Source organism: Capra hircus, chromosome 1 (genome assembly GCF_001704415.2).
Source record: "Capra hircus breed San Clemente chromosome 1, ASM170441v1, whole genome shotgun sequence".
NCBI lineage: Eukaryota > Metazoa > Chordata > Mammalia > Artiodactyla > Bovidae > Capra > Capra hircus.
Genome location: NC_030808.1, coordinates 116609302 through 116628471, shown reverse-complemented (window position 1 = coordinate 116628471; position 19170 = coordinate 116609302). Strand labels below are relative to the sequence as shown.

General features: G+C 48.8%; 1 protein-coding gene across 1 annotated transcript in view; it reads left to right on the top strand.

Annotated features, from left to right (window-relative positions):
- The window catches only part of MED12L (mediator complex subunit 12 like), a 360401-nt gene continuing 343573 nt past the window's right edge, over positions 2343-19170 (top strand). Inside the window, exons 1-2 of the mRNA XM_018049036.1 lie at positions 2343-2621; positions 3515-3741. Coding sequence (XP_017904525.1) covers positions 3643-3741 — 99 coding nt within the window. The 5' untranslated portion in view covers positions 2343-2621; positions 3515-3642. The remainder of the gene's footprint in view (positions 2622-3514; positions 3742-19170) is intronic.

Below are 19170 nucleotides of genomic sequence, written 5' to 3'. Positions count from 1 at the left end.
GTTCACCTGCTAAGGTTTGATCCCTGCTCTGGGAGGATTCCACATCCCATGGAGCAACTAAACACAGGCTACCGAGCCTGAGCTGAAGAGCTCGCCAGCTGCAACTACTGAGCCTATGTAGAGCCTGTGCTCCGCAACAAGAGAAGCCACTGCAGTGAGAAGCCCCTCCTCGCTGCAGCTAGTGAAAACTCCGCACGCAGCAAGAAGACCCAGGGCAACTGAAAATAAATAAGTAAAAAGTAAAAAAAAAAAGAGTTCGAGGTGGGCTTCATACAGGAGTTGACTCTAAGGACTGTCCTTAGGTGGCTATCAGAAAGTGAAGGGCCCAGGAATTTCATATTTGGAAATACGAGAGCTAATTGGGGTGAGGGATTAAGGAGAAAAAACTGGATTGGTAGGTGGTGGCAGATTGTGACAGGTACAAACGTCAGGGTGAGGGAACCAAATATCCATGAAAAGTCCATGATTTTTTGAGGAAGTATCACAGCTTATGGAAGCTATTTTTTTTTAAATTTCACTTTTTTTTTTTTTAATGTTGAAAGGGCCAAAGAATCCATGCCAGACTGTCTCAAAACAAGGGAGGGAAAAAGAAGGGAGATCAACAGAACTCTCCTTTTCCCCAAACACTAGGGAAACATTATTAACTCACTTTGATTTTTAAAATCTTTATGGTCAGATATGATTTTGAGTGCTTCAAAAGTTTTTCCTTTGTGGAGGCCAGCTGGAGACTGTTGCCTAGGTATCTCAAGGGAAGAATTGAGGTTACATCTCTCAACCTGGTATCACCAAAATACCACTGGTATTCTATCTATCCACACACCTATTCACCCACATCTACTCATCCATCCCACCAGCTAACAAACATCTTTTTGAGTGCCCACCACATGCCAGTTTCCATGCTGTGCAGTCAAGTCACCACAGTGACAACACTGTCCTTTCCAGTGTATGTAACTGTGTTGGGGGCAGGAGAGATTAAACACAAAAGGCAAAAGTTTTCTAACTGTCACAGATGGGAGATGAGTACTTGGGGGTTCATTATGCTATTTTTTCTGCATTTTGGTTTGACAATTTTCGCAACAAAGTTAGATAACTATTTCTCAAGCAAGGAAGCTAGATTTTACAGATACCTATATCCCAAGGGCAAGTTCAGCTTTGAAGTTACACTCAAGGTGTTAGTGGAAGAGAAGTCCTTTGGGGAGGGTGCAGGGGGTGGTGGGGAAACGCTTCTTGGTGGAACTGTTCTCTGAAAATACTTACTCAGATTGACTCAAGAATCCGGAAACCACCGGCCTGAATTGGCTTCAGCTGCCTTGGGAAGTGCTAATAGGTCAGAGTCAAGAGTTAAAAACTAGTCCCCTATCCCCAGTGGCTTATCTACCCCCTGCCCCCCTGCCCCCCCCCCCCGCCCCCCGCCTCCCATTACCACCGCCTTGGCTTCAACTCATCAGATCTGAGTAGATAATCAGGGTTAACCAACATCGCCTGAGCACATACAATGTGCCTGGCACTATGCAAAGGCTTTGGGGTTAGATTCCGCTCGCACCATCTTATAGAGAATGGAATATGAGTCTTGAGAATTCCTCAAGGTAGGAGGAACCTGACCCTATCAAGCAAGAGCAATTCAGGAACCCATTCCTCCCAATTCCAAATTGTGCGCAATAGATCAGAAACTTGTGATCAGTTTGCTTCGTGGCTTTGAGCAAGTCACCGGGCCTTCCTAATGTGACTCGATTTCTCTATCTATAAAAGGGGTACAGTAAAACCTTGTAAGTTTCTTTCCTTTTTTTAAAAAAATTTTTTTAAAGGACCAGAGACCTTTACTGTCAAGATCGTGGCACGAAGCGAGGGCTCCATAAATGGCAGCCATCATTCCTGGCCAAGCGCGGGCGCATCCTCCCGGGCGCGCCTCCCGCTGGGCCCCTCGGGACAGACCGGGCCCGCCTCCGCGGCTGTAGTCTCGCAGGGCTCGCGGCAGGTGGCCCTGCATCTGGGTGCCCACGCCCCAGAGAGCGGGGAGCGCGGGCGGATTGGATGACCAAGGTCTCCCCTGGAGGATCCCCCCGCCCCACTCCACACGCCCGGCGCAGGTGAGGTTTCCGGCCCAGGCCACGGGGACAGCGACCTTAACAGAGGTCGAGGCGGACTGCCCAGCTCGCGCCGGGAGAGGGGTCCTGGGGGCACCCCCTCCCTCGCCCACATTCACCCCAGGGCCAGCCCCGGCGCCCGGGCCCGCGGGCTGCGCGCTCTGCGGCTGCGAAAACCCGGAGAGGCGGATCGGAGCGCGCTCGCAGCCAACTCCTCCGCGGTCCGGCAGCCGAGCTGGGCATGCTCAGTGTGGCCGCCGCGCCGCCGTCCGCCAACTCGGAAGCTCGCGCTCCTCGGCCGTGGGGGCGAGAACGCCGGCGGCGGCGAGCCGGCGTCGTCCGCCGCCCCCAGACAGTGGCAAACTTCGCGGCGTCCCCGGAGCTCGCCCGGGCGAGACTGATACCTTACAAACCAGATCAAATCCAGTCACCCCCCCCTCTCCCGCCGCCCCTCATCCCAACCCGAATCATGGAGGCTGCGGCCGCCGAAGTGCCGCCGCTGCCGGCAGCCCCTGCCCACTAGCCGGGGACCAACAGGTAAACTGTCGGTGGCGGGGGGTGGTGGTGGGGAGGAGCTGCGGTCGGGTGAGGGTGGGGGGCGGCGGGCTGAAGGAGCCCGAGACGCCCGCGGGCTCGCTGCTCCCGTCGACGCTCGCTGCCAACCCTCTTCGCGCCCCCTTCCTTCCCCAGCCCCTGGAGGGGCAGCAAAGGGTTAAGTCGGCCCCGAGCCACCGTGAGCACGGCCCCCTCCAGCCGCCGCGACCGCCAGCAGCGCTGCTCGGCGCCTGCCCGGAGCCGCCGAGGGCACCGGAGCCGCGGATGCGCCACCGGAGCCCGGCGGGCGTCTAGGAGGCACTGGCTGCTTCCCCACCGTCCGCATGCCTGTCCCTCCCCAACCCCCCTCCAGGCCAGTCTCCCTCCCAGCCGGGTCCGCGCCCAGGTGGCGGGGTCTGCGGGGCGCGTGGCGAGCGGGGGAAGGGTCCCTGTCTTAGAAGGAGGGGCGGGGGCGGGCTGCTCCTCAGTCTCTTCTCGGGTTAGGCGGGCCACCCTCGCCTAGGGCGAGCACTTGAGCCACCCGCCTGGGGCGCCAAGAAAAGTTTTTTTCCCACCCCCTCCCCTCTGCCCCTCCCCCATCCCCACCCTGCTCCCGGCAGGGGTGGGTTTGGGTCCATTGGTGAAAAAAGTCACACGTTCTCATCAGCTGCTCCTCCCCCCTGGGGACAGGGTGGCGGGGTGCGGGGGGGGGGAGGTGGGTGGAAAGGGAGGTCGGCGCCGCGGAAGACCCCGGCGGACCTCCAGGCTCTCGGGCGGCGGTGAGTCCCGGGGGGGGGCTCCAGCGCAGCAGGGTGCCCGCCGAAGGCTGCCCCCATCAGTGCGTGTCTGCGTGCCGGGCAGCGGCAGCATCCAACCTGCTTTATTCCTGCCTGCAGCGCCACAGCGAGTGAGCGAGCGAGGAGGGGGGAGAGGGAGTCTGTCTGCAAAGTGCTGCTCCCTGGTGCTCAGAGGCTGCTGCTCCAGCTCCAACTCTCATTCATTTCGCCGGTTAACATGAGAGATCATGGCCGCCTTCGGGCTTCTCAGCTATGAGCAGAGACCGCTGAAACGCCCCCGGCTCGGGCCGCCAGATGTCTACCCGCAGGACCCCAAGCAGAAGGAGGTAAGGGCGCCGGCGGCCTCCCCGGCAAGCGGGGCTGCGCTCCGCAGCGCTGACCCAGGGCCAAGTTGGCCCAGTGGGCATCGCCGGCGCTGCGGGGGAAGGGTCTGCAGAGAGGGACTGGCGGCGGGGGCCGGACCGGGGGGGAGGTGCTGGGGGGACCCCTGGGGGGCGGAGACCAAGCAGCTGTCAGGCCCCACGCTCCCCTGGGGCGTTCGCTCTCCGGGTGCCGGGTCGCTTCCCGGTTACCGGGCCTTGCGCGGCGCAGCCGGGCGCTTCACCCGGTTCTTCCTTGCGGAAACCCTCTTGCTCCCTCTCTCCCGCCTCTGCCTGCCTTATTTTTCTCCCCGCCGCTTCGGTAAATCCTCGTAAACTTTTTGAAAAATGTTGGAATGCAGTGCCTCCGACACAGGTCTTGGGTTTTGCGCCAGCTGAGCAGGGACGGGGGGTGGGGTGGGTTGGGGAAGACCTTTTCTGTTCAAATTTTGCACTTTGGAGTGGAAGTCGGTTTTGTCCAGGTGATGAATATTTAGCTGTTTGAAAGTACTTTTGTCTCCCCTCTTCCCTTTAAAAATCAATTTAACAGGGAAACACTGATTTTCTTCCCCAGAGGCGATTGGCTTAACTGCTGGAGGCTGTTTTGTATATGTAAAAGCAGTCAGGTTACCTTGGAAGGGAATGGGTCCCCGGGTTGCTTGTTTCTTTGAGTGAAATTAGAGAAACCTTCACTCTTGAACTAGCCTCAGTGGCCAGAGTAACCATGGCATTTTGTAGTCATGTATATGTTTGTCAGTAGTTAACAAGTAATTATGTAACAACTCTCCAGTTACAATGATCACCCCTGGCTACACAGTTTGCCCAGGGATTTGCTTTTTTTTTTCTTTTTTAAGATCACCTGCTACCCAGCTGTGCTTTGAGTTTGCCAGCTGCAGCCCACCCATCCTCTGTTTTTTCTTCAGCTAAACATGAGAGCACATTTCAGAACTTCTCTTGCTGGAAACCTAAAAAGCTTCTATTAAAAGTTTACAGGGCCACTAATATCATAATAGCTCTCATCCTCTGGAGAAGGGGACAACAGAGGATGAGATGGTTGGATGGCATCACCCACTCGAGGGACATGAGTTTGAGCAAGCTCCAGGAGTTGGTGATGGACAGGGAAGCCTGGCATACTGCAGCCCCTGGGATGGCAAAGAGTTGGACACACTGAGTGACTGAACTGAATATCACAGAAAGGGCTTTGTAAAGAAGCTGAGGAGGGTCCTTAAGACTTCCTTTTTGATAAATGTATCTGTTTCAATAATAGAGGAAGAATGCTTGTTCTGGTTAAACTGTTCTGTTGATAATGTTTCACAAGGATAACGAGTGACAACTCCTTTTAGAGGTTTAGCATGTTAAACCTGTGGAGTAATTCAGATAGAAGCTGGGAAGGTTTGACAGGTGGTTCTCAGTGGAGGGTTAACTGGAGGACAGGTGTTTGAGATTTTGCAGATTTTCCCCCACCCATCTCTCCCTGCTACTCCTACCCAGAATAAAGTTCAATGTTACAGATGAAATAACAAACACTAACAACTGGGTGTAAAGGAAGTTAATAACAGACATTTGTGGCAGAGGATTATTAAAGTTTTGCCGGGGGTCAGGGACACTGGCTGATTTTCATTATCATGTAATTAATGCTTCATCACATCTTACCAGAGGGCAGCATAATTGATAGCATCTCCCCAGTTAAGAGACTTCTCAGATGGTGCAGTGGTAAAGAACCTGCTTGCCAGTGCAGGAGATGTAAGAGAGATGCAGGTTCGATGTCTGGGTCAGGAAGATCTCCTGGAGAAGGAAATGGCAACCCACTCCAATATTCTTGCTTGGAAAATCCCCCATGGACAGCGGAGCCTGGCGGGCTACACCGTCCATAGGGTCGCAAAGAGTGGGAAATGACTGAGCAATTGAACGCACACAAACACATCCTTCCTCCCCTTGTTTTCTTGTTAAGGAATCGGGACCTGGGATGCCTTGTGGGACTATTTAACATTTATTCCTCAGGTCAACACTCATTCAGAATTGGGGCCTCTCTGATTCTGGGAAAAATTAATTTTGGATTTTAGGGTGTCATGACAGTTCATGGAACTCTAAAACTAGAAGTGACCTGAGAGCTCACTTTTTAGAACTTCTTTTGACAAAGTGAGGCCCAGTAGAGTTTACCTGACTCTAGGTGTGTGGTTAAGGGTTAAGCAGCGGAATTGGACCAGCAAAAATGGTGTCTTCTGTCAAGACCAATACTGTGTTAAGGGTGATTTATGCTAAATTGTGTTGTTCTAATGTTATTCCCTTTCCCTGGAGGCAACCAACATTTTATCTCTCTGGAGCAGAGTCAGAGTTATGTGGGGCTGTAGCCAAATTTGAATACAATATGGAACAGGTGCTTGGCTGTTCGGGGGCGGGGCTGTGGTGAGCAGTGTTTCACAAGCTTCGGTTATTTATGCCTTGCCTCAAGAGTTCTCCTCTCCCTCCATCACCTGTACTTCCAATTTTTTCTTTTCCTTTTAGGAAACGTCTTCTGTTTCTTAAGCAGTAATTCACAAGACGTCATGGATTTGATGTGATATATAAAAATTCATATGAAATCATGTCTATATCTCATTTAAAATTTTATTTATTTGATATTACATATGATTATTTGTCCTGAAACAAGACCATAAATATTAAAACTTTAAAAACTTCAGTGGAAACCATTGGTGTAGTCCATCAGAGAGACTTGCCCCAGATTGTGGGAAATGCTGACTTTAATATAGGCAGACCTGGATTTGGGTTCTGGTTCAACCTCTTTTCAATTGTGTGGCCTGGGGCAAGCTGTATAACTCCTCATTTGTAAATTAGTACAATTGTGCTGTTCAGAAAATTTTAAGCACTCTGGTTCTAAACCTATTACATTTTTTGTGAGGAAAAACCCTCCTCTTGGTAAAGCTATTCTTATGACTGTAACTGCAGCTTTTATTGTTGTTAACTGGTGCTAATAGTGTTCTGGAAACTAGTTCCCAGGGGACAGGATGGAAACTTGCATGAAGACCTCCTGCAGAGAAGTGTGTGTGTGTGTGTGTGTGGGGGGGGGGGCGGGGAGGGGTGAGGGGGGAACTGGAAGCTTTAACTTGCTTGATCAATTGATTCTGTTCATTTGAGAGCTTGCCATGCCTCAGTGCTCCACAGGACTTGAGTATATCTTGTGTTAAAATACTTTATCCTCTGTCCTCAAGCCTTGAAAACAGGGCCTGAGAAAACTGCAAGGGCTCCTTGATTCCTCCCCCTCCTCTTTTACACCCGCCCGTCTTGTCCAGTCGGTTTCCCAACTACGTTTCCAACCACCTGCTGCTCTCCAGCTTCACCAGTATGCTTGACTTCTTTTCTGCTTCAGGCTGACTCTTCTCTGCCCCAGGGCTCCTACACGTGCCACCTGGATCCCATCTGCCTTTCCACCCTCACTGCACCATTCCACCTCGCTCTTCTCACCCAAGCCTGTGGTTAGGAGGGTAAGCTTTGGAGCCAGTGTGCTTGGATTTGAATCCCGGCTCTGCTGTTCACAATACTTCTTATGCTCTTCGTGCCTCAGTGTCCCCTCTTGCAGACTGGGAGTGAGAATACTTCCTTCTCCGTAGGACTGTTGGAAGATTATAGGGATAATAAACATAAAACACTGAGACCAGAGTAAGGCATGGTTTCAACACCCAAATGTTTGTTGTTCTAAACTCCCATTGGCCTGCTGCTTCATCATTCAGGTCTCAGCCCAGCAACCTCCTCAGAGGCCTGTCTAGTATAAGTATGTAATTTGTAATTATGTATTTATTTGCGTGTTGCCCCCTGCCCCTGGTGGATCAGTTTCTCCAGGGCAGGGACGAGAGCCGTTTAGAAATCACGGGAATACGCAGCACCTTCTGCAGTTGGTTCCTAGGATGCCCAGGGCGTAGGTACTTGTAGGAATGTAGGCATGAAGTGGGAATGAATGAAGAGAAATCTGGTAACTGAGGGGTGGGTGGGGTGTTAGGGAAAGTCTAGGTTAAAGTAGCTTCCTTGTTTGGAGGCTACAAGGCTGAAAGCAGAGGGAAATTGTAGTATTAAGAAGGAAGAGAAGTTTTTACTTCTGGGGTAGAAGAGGCCTTAAACAACTGAATAATAGTAAATGTTTTTAGGAAATCAAATTAGTTAGAAAAATAGGTTGGGGCAGCAGTGAGATTTCTAGGCATTGGGAGCCATAGAAACCCACCAGCAGGGTCCTGGCAGAGGATAGCCTGGTGTGCAGGGACAGGGGCTGCCCAGGAGCGAGGTTTTGGAGAAGGCAATGGCACCCCACTCCAGTACTCTTGCCTGGAAAATCCCATGGATGGAGGAGCCTGGTGGGCTGCAGTCCATGGGGTCGCGAGGAGTCGGACACGACTGAGCGATTTCACTTTGACTTTTCACTTTCATGCATTGGAGAAGGAAATGGCAACCCACTCCAGTATTCTTGCCTGGAGAATCCCAGGGACGGAGGAGCCTGGTGGGCTGCCATCTATGGGGTCGCACAGAGTCGGACACGACTGAAGCGACTTAGCAGCAGTAGCAGCAGCAGGGTTGGAATGGCTGTGTGGGGATAACGTGTCAAACTCAGCACACCTGTAGGGCTTGTTAAAAATGGATGGCTGGGTTTTTTAGACTGAGTAGGGCTGAGGGGGGCTCCACCTCATTTGCATTGCTAACAAGATCAAGGTGATTGAGCTGCTTGTCCGGGGCTCCACTTTGAGGCACTGACCTAGAGAGAAGGTGGCATCCAGTTCTGCAGGGGCTGGAGAGCTTTTTCCATTGCAGGCAGGGCAGGATTAGATATCTGTCAGTATATTAGGCTGAGGTTGCAGTAGTTTAGTCTCACAGCTCATCCAGGGCATGGTAGGCTTTCCCCAGAAGGCGTCCCCTCCCTTAGCTCTAAGGGAATGAGATGTCTTAGCCCCTTCCAGTATCTTTCCATCATACTTGGAATAAAACTCAAACTCCTTACCATGTTATGCCTTCAAGGCCCTACCAATCTGTCCGTGCTCACCTCCACAACCACTGCCTGTAGTTAGACCCCCTGGCTCTGCCTCCTGGCCCCATCACTTACTGCCTGTTTGGCTCAGATCTGACCTGTGGAATGGGATAAGATAAGATTTGACCAGTGCTTGGCACACAGATGGTGCTCAGTACTGGTCAGCTACTCTTAGTATGACCCTTCCCTCATTAAATGGTCCCAGGGCTTCCTTGTCCTTAGAATAACATGCACGGGACTCTGCCCTTGGAGGGCTGGCCCCTTTGTGACTTGCTTAGCCTCCTCCAGGCTGAGTGGCGGGTCCACCTCCTCACACGCCCAGCTCCCTGTGTCTGCGTCCTTGTCCCTCGTTGCTCCTGTGGTCATGTTTCTTGTCATTGACTTGCAGAGAATCCTGGGCAAGGGGGCCTTCCTGTGACCCATCTTCTCTCATCCTTGTTAGTTCACTGTTTTGTGTTAAATTAAAAAAAAAATAATTTTACTAATTTTTATTTCTGGCTGTGCTGGGTCTTTGTTGCTGTGCATGCTTTTCTCTAGTTGCGGTGAGTGGCGGGTACTCTAGTTGTGGTGCGCAGGCTTCTCATTGCTGTGGTGTCTGCTGTTGTGAAGCACGGGCTCTAAGGTGCTTGGGCTCTAGGAGTTGCGCTCCCCGGCTCTAGAGCACAGGCTCTGTAGTTGTGGACCAGGGATCGAACTCGTGTCTCCTGCATTGGCAGGCGGATTCTTTTCCACTGAGCCACCAGGGAAGCCCCTGTTAGTGCATTTTGTACTGCTTGTCACTGTCTGAAATGCCATTATTAGGGTCCGTATTCTCTCCCTTGTCTTCCTTCCACACTAGGATGTCAGCTGCACGGGAGCAGGGGCTTGTCAGTGGTGTTCACAGTTGGGATGAGACTAGGTGCTCAGTAAATAATTCTCGAGGAAATGAATAAAACGCAGAAAGAACTCTTAATGAGCAGTTGTATTTATAACCTGACTGTCCCAATGCTTGTTTTATTTTGGTAACGCCTGTTTTCTTGTTAGCATCTAAAACCCTTAAAACATTAAATGCTTATTTTTAGCCACAGCTGGGGAGGTTGAGGGGAGGGGAGGGAAGATTTGTTTCTCAACGATCTTTGAGATGGGAATGTTGATGAAGTTGTTTGGAAGGAGAGGCAGGTTGACCAGTTCCCTGGGGGGATTAAAAGGCAGCGCTGGTTAAAGAGAAAACTTACCCCTGAGATAAATTGACTGGCCCCAGGGCCCCATGATGGTGAAAGAAATGGCAAGCCACTCCAGTAGTCTTGCCTGGGAAATTCCATGGACAGAGGAGCCTGGTGGGCTATACAGTTCATGGGGTCACAGGTGTTGAACATGACTTAGCGACTTAAACCACCACTGCCAGGGCCCCCTCATTTACCTCCCGCAATACCAGTGTTTGGGAGGGACGTCTATATTTATGCGGATATTCTGGCCTGAGACCCTTAGGCCAGAACCAATGTAAGAAGCACTGAGTCAGATTTTCCTGCTGCTCACAGGAGTGTTGCCACCCAAATTTCATGGCAAAGGAACTCAACTGGTTGTCATTTCTCAGGGGCTGCCATTGCCTGCAGGAGCATTGTCAAAGATGCTCCTTAAAACTGCTGCCATAATGCCCTGCCTCCACTACAGACCTGCTGAGTCAGAATTTCTGGGAAGGAGGTTGAGGAATTTGCATTTTAAACATGCTTTCTAGGTGATTCCTAAACATATTGAAGTTTTGAAAGCCACTGCTTTAATTTGTGTCTTTACTTGTAGAGACTGTTATAAGCCAAACTCCCCCTTAATCCTACCTGCTCCCCGCTATTTGATGTGTTGGAATCTTTAGATAAATACGCCGTTCGAAGTGTTAGTATAGTGCAAATGCATTTAGCTGCTTTCCCCCCTGTAGTTCTGTTCTGATACTCGTGGTTCCCAGCATAGGCTTATTTTCCATCAGCTGTACGTGGTTTATGGCAGACTAGAATTCCATGCCTTGGGCTTGAGATATTCACAGCTCCCTTTTGTGTGCACTTGGCTAAGCTACTCAGTGCTTCACTTCTTGCTTTGTCCCATGAGCATGTTCTTTGAACATATTGGAGGCTACAGAAGTTTATGTTTGATCATGGGCCTGGGCTTTCAATTAGGCTTTTTGGGAATTTATGTAAGGCTCTTCACTTGGTGAGCAGCCACCATTCTTCAGCCTGGTGGATATTTCACTTAGTCTGGGACCTGTAGATATAAAATGTGATTCCTTAGATGGAAGACCAAGAAGTGAGGTCTGAAAGGCAAAGTGCCTTGAGTGAGCACTAAGTGGGAGAAGATGAGGATGAACGGAGCCCTAGGATTTTAGTTGAGGCAGTTAGCAGTGCCTCTCTTGGCTGTGTGTCTGCCCAGGTGAAAACAAAACAGAGGTTGGAGAATGGAGTAAGTGGAAATTCTAAAGAATTGTGATGGTATTGGGTTGGCCAAGAAGTTTGTTCGTTTTTTCCAAGAATGTTGTAGGATAAACCGGAACCAACTTTTTGGACAACCCGATGCTTGTTCTGAAATGCTCTTTTAGTGAGGTTCTGAACCCGACTGTGAGACTTCTTGACAGACTAGGCAGGAATTAGAGCAGGTGGAGGGATCCGTAAGGAGAGTGAACATGATTAAAGGTTTCTTTTCCCAGTGTTCCCTTTGCAGTGATGAGAGGAACTGGTGGACTTAGCCTGGAGAAGGGCTGACCTCAGGTCTGATTTGGGAAAGCCAGGTGAAGGGAGGTGCCTACCTCCTACACATTCCAGTCTGAGAAGGGAACATGGAAATACTTGGACTTTTCGTTGTCTTTAGAAGATTTCTGAAGTTGGATGATGATGGCAAGGGAGTTTGTTATACTATCCTATTTCTCTGTTTTGGAAAATTTACATTAAATGTCTTATGTTACACAATAAAATGATTTCTACTTAAAAATATGCATGTCTACATAATCTGGAAGAATTATCACCCACATGTAGATAATTGCTATCTCTTGAGAATGGGTTTGTTGTTCAGTTGCTAGGTTATGTCCGACTCTATGCAACCCCATGGATTGTAGAGCCTGCCAGGCTCCTTGGTCCATGGGATTTCCCAGGCAAGAATACTGGAGTGGGTTGCTGTTTCCTTCTCGGGTGGGGGTCTTCCCCATTCCAAGGACTGAACCCATGTCTCTTGTGTCTCCTGCATTGGCAGGTTGATTTTTTACCACTGTGCCACTAAGAATGGCTTTACGGGTGATCTTTTTTTTTTTTTTTTGGTTACTAGTCTGTATTCTATGTTGTAACAGTTGATGTGCACTACCATTGTTATTGGAGGATATAACTTAAAGAGCAATTATTAGGTGACTTTGAGTTTACAGGAGTGCAGCTTTGTTGTTGGTTCCAAACCAAGCTAGAGTCCCTTTAGCTGAGGTTTAGGCAGAGGGATCTCGAGGGTGTAGGTGTAGGCGCTTATGACCTGTCAAAGCTGTGATGGGTTAGGGGCTGTTACATGAGCGTTCCAGCCCTATCACTTAAGCTGTGTGATTTGGGGTGCTGTGTCATTTTCCTCATCTATGAGCTGGAGAGGATGATACCTAGTCCTCTAGAGTATGGGAAGGAGCGCTGTAAACTTAATTGTTACCACATGTTGAGGTATCAATTCAGTGGTGTGCCAGAGCAGGCTTATAGCAGCTGATCATTAAAATTTCAGGAATTTTGTGAGCTGGTTAATATCATGCTGGTGGCTTTAATTTTGGCACCAAGGGAGTATTTACACCAAGGAAGCTGGCAAATACTATAAATTTGGGGGTTTTGTTTTTAGTTTTTTCAGAAGCTGTCTGTGAAGCATTTAGCAGGACGGTGCTGGATATGGTTATATTGTATTATTCTGTAAGATGTTGTGCCAAAACCAAAAAAACTTTTTGGCCAACCCAGTATGTACCAGGTGCCTTGTTGGCTACTTCACCATCATTCTTATCCCCGTTTCCCCTACCTGCTGCTGCCAATTCACTTTAGTCGTGTCTGACTCTGTGCGACCCCATAAACGGCAGCCCACCAGGCTCCCCTGTCCCTGGAATTCTCCAGGCAAGAACACTGGAGTGGGTTGCCATTTCCTTCTCCAATGCATGAAAGTAAAGTTGCTCAGTTGTGTCCGACTCTTAGCAATCCCATCTACTGCAGCCTAGCAGGCTCCTCCATCCATGGGATTTTTCAGGCAAGAGTATTGGAGTAGGGTGCCATTGCCTTCTCTGTTCCCCTACCTACTTCCCACAAAAGAAAAATTTTCCCCTCAAAGCCAGATCCTCACTTTCTTTGCCTCTCCTGCAGCTTGAGGTGACTGAATTCTGGCTAGATAGATTGAATGGAAATCTGCTTTGTGCCTGACTGCTGGGGAAGAATATACTTCTTTGCTGAAAAAAGTACAGGCATGGGAGACAGTGCTGTCTTTTAACGCCCCGAGAGCTGCTGTCTTCAGAAAATAAGAGGGGATGGTCGTGGGAGCTAGGGCACCTGTCTTGTGACCCTGAGTCAGTGAGCCTGTGGATGAAAGTGGAGATGACGGAATGGCTTTATGAAATTGTAAAGCTACTGAACTGATCTTGGGAACCCCTCTCCATGGGCTTCTTGAGAAGTAAGCAAGAGCTGTCCACATGGTTTAAACCATATTTGAACCAGTTGTCAGTCTCTTGAAAGTATCTAACATTGTCATGATGTGCATGCTTAAATGCTCAGTTGTGTCTGACTCTTTGCCACCCCATGGAGTGTAGCGCGCCAGGCTCCTTTGTCCGTGGGATTATCCAGGCAAGAATACTGGAGTGGGTTGTCGTTTCATACTCAGGAGGATCTTCCCGACCCAGGGATTGAACCTGCATCTCTTGCATCTCCTTCATTGGCAGGCGGGTTCTTTACCACTAGCACCACTTGGGAAGCCCAGTGTTGTCATGGTACTTCCCATTTATATTTTGTCCCCCTTAAATCATTACAGACTGAGAGAATCCCAGAGAGTACACCTTCCCAGAATTCTCCTAGAACAGCAGGAGACAAAGGTCACCTGCGTCTTGTCTGTTTGATGGCTAATCCTGCGCAGAGCCTCTCAGAAGCGGAGAGCATGCTCACAAGGCTCCTTTATTGCCATTTCTGGTGGGAAGGGTTGTGGTGGGAAGAGGAGGAGAGCCTTCCTCTTTTCTGTTCAGAGGGGGGGATCCTGTGAGTCTGTACCATTTTTGGGGGAAACCAGGTATGTTTGGAGCTGGATGGGTTGCTCTGACTTTCTCATTCAATACCAGCAGACGCTGAGTCCCACAGAGGTTAAGATGCTTCCTTAAGGCAGACCTCCACGCAGCACTTGTGTGCCCTGATCTGTCCTTACGACTTTACTCGCCCTGCCCTTTGCACACAGCCTCCACTGCTGGTAAACACCCTCGTGTTACTCTGGCATCGAGAACTACTCTGCATTTTAGGGCACCCAGCGCCTCTGTGAGAGCTGGGGACCGTTCAGCCATTTGTCTGATCTCCGAGCTTGCCAGAACCTTTAGTGGTGTCTCCTGGGCAGAGGAATGCTCTGGAAGCTCAGGTACTCTCATCTTCCTGTTTCTGGTGGAAGGTTCTTAGCCCTGTCCGTAGCCTCTGGTGCAGCTAGGTATCTCGGTCACAGGCCTTTGTGGAGTGTGTTGGGGATTAATCCTGTCTAGCTTTCATTTTCTTGGTTGAGATTCTCCTTTATTTGTAGGTAGCTTAGTTGGAGTTACAAACACATAAGATGTACCATTTGCCTGGTTTCAGGGAGCAGCATTTATTAATACATGGTATTCCCAGGGACAGCAGAGCCTGGTGGGCTGCTGTCTGTGGGGCTGCACAGAGTCAGACACGACTGACGTGACTTAGCAGCAGCAGCAGCAGCATTCTGTATAAAGGGATCCCTCTTTCATATAGTCATGAAGTGCTAGGGCCTGAGAAGAGAAAAATTTTAGCTCCTGGGTTTAATTTTCCACCTTCCAAGGGAAGTAGAACTCTATATATGCACGCCAAACAGATCCCATCATTCAGTCATTATTAATGAGCACCTTGTAGGCACTTTGCCAGCTGTGGCTTCATGAGGACAGGGCCTAAGACTTGTATTTCCTACCATGTCCCTGGCTTGGAGCACAGTGCCTGGCCCACACCTCGGACTCAAAATGCCTTTCATGAATGGGAGTGTGAGTGAGTGCTGAGCATGTTGGAGATGGTCCCGGGTCCCTGAAGACTTCAGTCCAGAGCAGCGCTTTTCATCTGGGGTGATCCCTTTAGGGACACGGGCAGTGTTTGAAGACATTTGGGGTTGTTACAACTCTGTGTATGTGTGTATTAGCTGCCGTTGGCATCTAGTAGGCAGAAGCCAGGGGGCGAGGCTTACATTCTCTGGTACTAAAGACAGTCCCCCACAACCAAGGCTTATCTGGCCTCAGATATCAGTGGTTCCCAGACTGAGAAAGCCTGGTCTGGAGGAAGTGACATACCTGTAAATAAGGAGCACAGTGTTCTGGATATTCTTTGAGAAGGATGTACAAAGTGCTATGGAGATGATAGGGAGTGACCCAGCTTTTGGCAGGACCTAGTAAAGGAGATGAAACCCACTCCAGTGTTCTTGCCTGGAGAATCCCAGGGATGGGGGAGCCTGGTGGGCTGCCGTCTATGGGGTTGCACAGAGTCGGACACGACTGAAGCGACTTAGCAGCAGCAGCAGTAAAGGAGGTTTCAAGCCTCGGACTTGGAGGATGTGTAGGGTGGATGGGGCTGAGGTGTGGTGTGGGGTGTGCAGTGGGGAGCTGGGTTGGAGTGGGAAAGAAAGTTGGGATCAATGTATGGGGTCCTTTGCGTGCTGTGTGGAGGTGTCTGGATGTTATGGTCGAGCCCATGAGGTGGCCGTTCCAGGGTGTGAAGGGAGTGAGATTTAAGATGAGTAAGGGTCATGGTTTGAGGGGACAGTGCTTCTGAGGGTCACATTGGGGCAAAATGACTGACTGGCTAGATGGTCGCTGACATTGGAGGCCCAGGGATGGGTCTGTTAGGTTTCCATGGCTGCCATAACAACTTACCACAAATCAGGTGGCCTAAAACAATGGAGGTTTATTCTCTCTCAGCTCTGGAGGCCAGCTGTCTGGAGGGAGCATTGCTGGGGTTGGATTCCGACTGGAGCTCTAGGGGCGAGAGCTTCCTTTCCTCACCCAGCCTTTGGTGGCGCCAGACCCCCCTTGGCCTCTTTGTGGCCCACTTGCATCTGTCTCATTTCTGCCTCCATCTTCACATGACTGTCTTCTCCGGGTGTCTGTCCTTCTCTGAGAGTGCCTTGTAAGGAGACTTGTTATTGGATTTGGGGCTCACTTGGATAATCCAGGATGAGCTCATCTTGAGAGCTTTAACTTAATTATCTCTGTGAAGATCCTTTTTCCAAGTAAGTAACACTCCTAGGTTCCAGGATTTGATAGGATACTCTTGTGGGTCCTATGGGGCTTGGGAAGAAAGAGTAACAGGGATTTAGGAGAAAGATTACTGAGGTGGAAGAGTTGCCAAAAGTGGATGTGTAAGGTAAGAGGGGCGAGTACGAGGATATACCAATATGTTTAGCTTAGAGCAGTGATTCCCAAATTTTCTGATTTTAGGACCCCTTTATAATAAACCTTGTTTAGGATGCCATAGAGCTTTTATATCTCAGTACTTATGGTATTAGAAATTAGACATGAGAAATACTAGAAAAATATAGTAATTCATCTACAAATAATGATGAAACCAATTTCATATTTAAAATGTTTTTATGAGCAATATTTTTCCAAACAAAAACAATAGTGGACAAAGTGGTATTGTTTTACATTTTTGTGAATCTGTTTATTGTCTGGATTCTCATATCTAGTTCTCCATTTAGTCCATTACAATATGTTGCTTCAATTGAAGGATATGAAGAAAATTTGGCCTCACCAATATGTAGCTGGAAAGTTCTTGGGAATCCCAGAGGTCTTTGAAATGGAGAACACTGGCTTATACAGTTGGGTGGGTTGCTGATTGATGGTAGTCCTCAAGCAAAACAAAAGAACTTGTTAAATTTTTTTCCCAGGGGTGGGAAGCTTGGGGAGGGGAGTAGAGCGACCCAGTTCATTTTTTAATATTTTCGATTGGAGATGCCTCTGGGGAATCCAGGTTGCGCTGTATAGAAGTAGTACAAATGTGGATTTTGGTGTGATTTTTGTGTTGAAGTCCTGGCAGTGATTGCCTGTTCATAGTGGGCAGAGAAATACAGGACCAGGCAGACTGTGGACCCCTGCTGCAGCACCTCCAAGAGGGGGAGTTGTTGGGGGTGATGAGTGGTCCAGAGGGAGAGCTGGCATCGCCGTTAGCCTCTTCTCAGTTTGGCAGTTTCCCTCTTCAGGGCCTTTGCACGTTTGCTTCCTGCGGCCTAGTTGTCTTCTCTTTATCACTGCAACTGATGGTCAGCACTCAGTCCAGTTTATGTTTTTCTTATTTGCTCTGTCCTCCCACCAGTATAAGTTTCATGAAACAAAAACTATGTCCTTTTTTATCCCCCACTGATAACTAGAGGCAGGGAGGGGGTGTGGGATATGGTTGGGTTAAATAAATATTTGTTGATTGGATCTAGTAACTGGGGCAGTCATTATTAACAAATGGTTCTTAGAAGCCCTGTGTAGGGCACTGTGATGCTGGGAAATATAAGACATGGTTCCTGCCGTTGAAGAACTCTGTATGGAAGATTAGCAGCCCTGTGTGGTGGGAACTGATGAGGGAGGGGTCAGCTCTTTGAGAATTAGAGATGTCTTCAGAAATATGGATGTTTTCAAGGCCTTCTGGGCAGAGGTTGTGAGCAAAGGCACCGAGATGGGAAATGGATGTGATCTTTGGAGGAATTGGATGTAGTTCAGTAAAGCAAGAGTGTATTGAATCCTAAACTTGAACATGTCTTTAGATTTGGGAGCAGTTGAGAGGAGAAGATGAAAACTGCTGGAGAGGGCTTCCCTGGTGATTCAGTGGTAAAGAATCTGCTTGCCAATGAAGGAAACACTTGCCAAATGAAGGTTTGATCCCTGATCTGGGAGGATCTCACATGCCCACAGCAACGAAGCCTGTGTGCCACAACCGCTGAGTCTGTGCTTTAGAGCCCAGGAGCCGCAACTGCTGAACCCACGTGCTGCAACTACTGACGCTTATGCGCCCTAAAATCTGTGCTCCCCAACAAGAGAAACCACTGCAGTGAGAAGCCCATGTACCACAACTGGAGTAGCCTCCACTTGCTGCAACTAGAGAGAAATCCTCGCAGCAGCGAAGACCCAGCACAGCCAAAAATAAATAAATAAAATTATAAATAAAAAATAAAGCTGCTGGAGAGAGAAGAGCTGTCTGCTGGAGCAAGGCTGGCTTGGTCCTGGGACCAGGGGACCAACGTCCTACTGGGAGTGACCCCTTATGTGTAGTGTTTCACATGACTACCTCTGAGAAAGGACAGGAGGCACGACATACACAGATCTCCCTGTTTACTTTTAATTTTCTACAAGCATTTCCAGAGTCATTCTGAATGTGTAGAGATTTTCCTCGGCAAGAATTAACTCAGCCTTCAACCCACATCCAATGTGCCCCAGCTCAGATATGCAAATGCTGCCTTGTCAATTAAAATTTGGTGGAATTTGCTGCTTTCCTTTTCCAGCCATTTCATTCATGGATTAATCTCACAGGGTTGTTGAGGTTAGGACTGTTTAAGGGATTGGCAGCAGGGAAGAGCTAAGACAAACGTATTTTGTCTTAAGTGTCATTGGGATTTTTTTTTTTTTTTGCTAAGGTGCTGGTTTACATAAAGGTATAGAAGCACTGTCAAAACTATGTCCAAGGCAGTGCTAAATAAGTTATATTTCTCCTGAGTTCTGCTTCCTTCCTAATATTGACATTGCTTAGGGTTTTTTTTTTTTTTTTCTTTCTTTTTTTAAAGCTCTACACAGTGCTTCTGTAAACCGTATGGAAAATATTTTTGGGGTCAGAGCTGTTTTTACTCTTTGGTCAGTTGTAGACTAAATATCAACTGCTTCTTTTGAAAAAGGAAGATTGTGAACTGGAGACCCTATTTACATCTTGACTACTCGTATGAGATCTGCTTTTGTCACCATTAAATAATCGAAATGCATTTGAAGTTATATTTTCATTTACTTAGTACTTGATACGTACTTCCCACTGCACTCAGTGATGTGGGGGTGTAGGAAAGAAATAGAAGCCTGCTTCTGTCCCCTCTAGAACAGTGCTTCTCAAAATATCTGTGGTGAAGGGCCAGTTTTTTTTAAAATTAATTTTCAATCTGTTGCAGACTGATATAGATGTATGATAAAAATGAATCACTAGAAAAATGAAATGTGGATTGAATGT